At 46.6% G+C, this 3646-nt stretch overlaps 1 protein-coding gene across 1 annotated transcript; it reads right to left on the bottom strand.

Moving 5' to 3' along the window:
- Positions 1–915: 915 nt before the first annotated feature.
- Positions 916–3444, bottom strand: LOC114350644 (uncharacterized). Its single transcript, XM_028301512.1, has 4 exons — positions 3191–3444; positions 2930–3108; positions 2740–2838; positions 916–1769 (listed from the first exon to the last, which is right to left on the bottom strand). Exons 2-4 carry the CDS (start codon positions 3031–3033, stop codon positions 1535–1537), a joined length of 438 nt encoding a protein of 145 aa, XP_028157313.1. The 5' UTR covers positions 3034–3108; positions 3191–3444; the 3' UTR covers positions 916–1534.
- Positions 3445–3646: the final 202 nt, after the last annotated feature.

The following is a 3646-nucleotide window of genomic DNA, read 5'->3' as shown; positions in this document are numbered from 1 at the left end:
CTATATAAATTAATTTATACTGAGTCCAGGGTAATGACATCTGTGACCACGGCACTATGGTACGTGAGTAACTTATCAAACGCACAGGCCTGGGGTTAAAAAAATTATTAATTGGCCTTTACAACGCAGGCTCTCTGTGCACAAAACAGGAAGAATTTATTGTTGGGGTGGAGGAATTGACACCGGATATATTGGCAATAAACGAAACGTGGCTGGGACCGGGAGAGGATGACAGAGCTCCCAAACTGGTGGGGTACCAATTCAGACACGCTCCGAGACCTGGCCATGTCAGGGGGGGCCGGGGTGGCGGGGTCGGTTTTTATATACGTAGGGGTCTGAATTTCAAGATTAGCCAGCATCCCATTGGAACGGCAACTGTGGAGCAGATGTGGCTGAATGTACGGCTGCCCGGTCAGAGGATAGTGGTGGGCACCGCCTACCGACCTCCGTGGCAGGACGTGTCCGTATTCCTTGAGGCTATAACAGAATCAATTACCTCTTTCTCCGGGGTGGACGGAGTGTTCCTGGCTGGTGATTTTAATATTGATCTGCTTGATAGTGATAGTGCTAAATGTAAGGCTTTCACTGATTTCACACAAAGCCTGAGTGTCTCTCAACTAATTGGTGAGCCGACACATTTCACTGATCACAGTGCCACACTGATCGATGTGATGTGCACTGACATGCGGGCGGGACAGGTGACGGTGAGCCATTCACCTGATCGTGGGGGGCATGCGATGCTACTAGCGGAGGTCAAGGTGGAGGTGGAAAAGCCGTGTCCTAGGTGGGTGACGTACAGGCCACTAAAAAGTATTGTGTTGGAGCAACTGGATAAAGATCTGGGGCTAATTAATTGGAATAATATTGGAAGTCTCAATGATGTGAATCACATGGTAAGAAATTTAGGCACCCTCCTCACCCTTGGATAACTGACACCGTTAAGTCTATGATGCGCATTAGGGATAACTACCATAGAAAATTTAAGAAGCACGGGACAGCAACTATTAGGCAAGCTTACAAGGAGATGAGGCATATAGTCATTGCAGCAATTGAACAAGAAAAAAAAAGTTACTTTGACAGACACATAAACAACAATTACAGGGACTCAAAGAAGTTGTGGAAAAATCTTAAGAGCACCATATTGCCAAACAAAAGGGACTCAAATGAGCTGCCTCCCGCATTTAATGACCCTGACAAATTGAATGTTCATTTTTTGAACGTCCCTGGGCAGGATGAGTCAAGTATTTCGCAGCTCACTTTCTTTGAATATAATAGGCTTAATATGTCGGCATCATTTACATTAAGTACGGTGAGCAGGGAAGTGGTAATGAATACCATCAAAGGCCTGCGTTCAAACGCAATGGGTTGCGACGGCATGTCTTTGGACGTATTGCGGCTGACACTGCCGCAATCACTGGAGGCCATCACGGCAATAATAAACCGCTCATTACTTGAAGGTGTGTTCCCTGACGATTGGAAGACAGCAGTGGTAAAGCCCCTGCCTAAGACCGGCCAGCCAGCATCAATGCAGGAGTTACGACCTGTCAGTCTCCTTCCATGTTTGTCCAAGGTCTTGGAGAGGATAGTGTGCAACCAATTGACTGATTACCTTGAAAAACACAATATGCTCCCTGCTCTGCAATCTGGTTTTCGTAAGGGTCACAGCACGGCAACTGCTCTGGCGGATGTGGTGGATGGACTGCTTGCTTCTCAGGACCGGGGCATGGTGTCCGCCCTCATATTGCTTGATTTCTCTCGCGCTTTCGATTCTATAAACATACCATTGCTATTGTCAAAACTCAGCTATTACGGCCTCGAGGCCGGAGCTGTGAGGTGGTTCCACAGCTACTTGACCAATAGGAAACAATATGTCGAACTGAAGCTGAGGGACGGGTCAGTGTTGCAGTCAAGTCCGAGGTCAGTCACAAGAGGGGTACCCCAGGGATCTATATTAGGCCCTATTTTGTACATTTTGTACAGTGCCGACATCACGGAACATATTGCACATTGCCAATATCAGTTGTATGCAGATGACCTGCAACTGTTCCTTTCGTTTCGGCCAGACGACCACGCATATGCTATTAACATGCTTAACATGCAGCTGAAGGGTGTGTCTGACTGGTGTACGGATAATTGTCTTGTTCTGAATCCCAAAAAGTCTAAACTGATGCTGATAGGTACTCCTAAAAATATTTCTAAATTGGATAATGTCACACTGGGAGTGGAACTGAATGGCGAAATAATAGAGAGAGTCACAGAGGTCAGAAACCTGGGTTTAGTGTTCGATAGCAAATTAAGATTCGAGAGCCATATCATTGAATGTGTCAAAAACTGTTTCTACAGACTGAAACTGTTGTACAGAGTAAGACCATACTTAAGCATAGAACTCAGGCAGACATTATGTGAATCACTTATCCTATCAAAACTCAATTATTGTGACACAGTTTATGGCCCTTGTCTACTGGGTAGATCATCCAGGCTCTTGCAAAGGGTGCAGAATGCATGCGCGCGCTTCTGTTTCCATATCCCACCTAGGTCACACGTGACCCCATTCCTGAATGCAGCCAATCAGTTAAAGATGGCAGCGCGCCGTAGGCTGCACCTGGCAACCATGCTCTTCGGAATTATCACAGCCTCACGGCCTGGGTATCTATCAGACAGCTCATGTCGCTTCTTATGACCGCAAGGCTCATGAGGTCTCAGGAGCGTTGCGGTCATAAGAAGCGTTCTTGTACTAACATCTTTCTAACTCCTAGACATCGGACGTCTGCCTTTCGCGGGTCGTTCAAATTCGCCGCTTCTCGCTGCTGGAATGACTTGCCCCCGCCGCTGCGCGCACTGAAAGTTAAAAATACATTTAAGGTTAAAGTAAAGAGTCATTTATTATCATTACAAAAGGCCGATGAGGGGCAGACATATCATCACTTACCTCTCGGATCTGCGCGGCGCCTGAGGGGGGCATAGATGTACTGGCCCGCCTCTGGATTCGTGCTCTTTTTCTTTTTCCGTGTCTGCGGATTCCTTCTTTCCCATATGCTGCCTGTAAGCACACGGGGGTGGCTCGATCAAATTCACGGCTATTCGTTGCTTGCCCCACCGTTTAGTGCACTGAAAGTTACAAACACGCTTAAGGTTCAAGTGACAGTGGTTAACAAGGCAAAGAGACAGGGACGTATTTTATTTTGTTTACCTTCCGGAACTGTGGGCAGCTGAGGATGGATTGATGCGCCGGCCAGTCCGTGGAGTTTTCCAAAACTCATGCTGTGCCCTCGTTTGTGCTGTCGCCGCCATGGCGGAATACGTAACTCGCGACAGCCGTGTAGAAGGCTCAGTCTCACAGGTTCTTGGTGCATGGAGAGTGGCGGGTCATTATGCGTCTTGTTCTCACTAGGTACGTGGCAACACGTGGAAATAACGTTTCTCAAAGACGGACGTGATGAATAGNACTGACATTGAATCTTTATTGTTTATTATGTTGTACGCTTTGGAGCTCATTATTGTTATTGTTTTATTTTATTTTTTATTTTTTTTTTTTATTTTTTTCGTTCTATTGATTAGTTTTATAACACAGCATGCCCATACGCCCAAGGCGTCCACTGAAAATCAGTGTCCAGCCATGCATTTAGCTGGCTGGATATACTGAGTG

Source organism: Ostrinia furnacalis, unplaced genomic scaffold, assembly GCF_004193835.3.
Source record: "Ostrinia furnacalis isolate ACB-3 unplaced genomic scaffold, ASM419383v2 OfSCF0932, whole genome shotgun sequence".
NCBI lineage: Eukaryota > Metazoa > Arthropoda > Insecta > Lepidoptera > Crambidae > Ostrinia > Ostrinia furnacalis.
This window is presented reverse-complemented; position numbering and strand designations above follow the sequence as displayed.

Coding starts and splice junctions, on each gene's coding strand:
- LOC114350644 (XM_028301512.1), bottom strand. CDS start 3,033: ATGGGAAAGAAGGAATCCGCAGACACGGAAAAAGAAAAAGAGCACGAA. Junction 2,839..2,929: donor GCGCCGCGCAGATCCGAGAG/GTAAGTGATGAT, acceptor TTTAACTTTCAG/TGCGCGCAGCGGCGGGGGCA. Junction 1,770..2,739: donor TGTCTAGGAGTTAGAAAGAT/GTTAGTACAAGA, acceptor GTATGTTTATAG/AATCGAAAGCGCGAGAGAAA.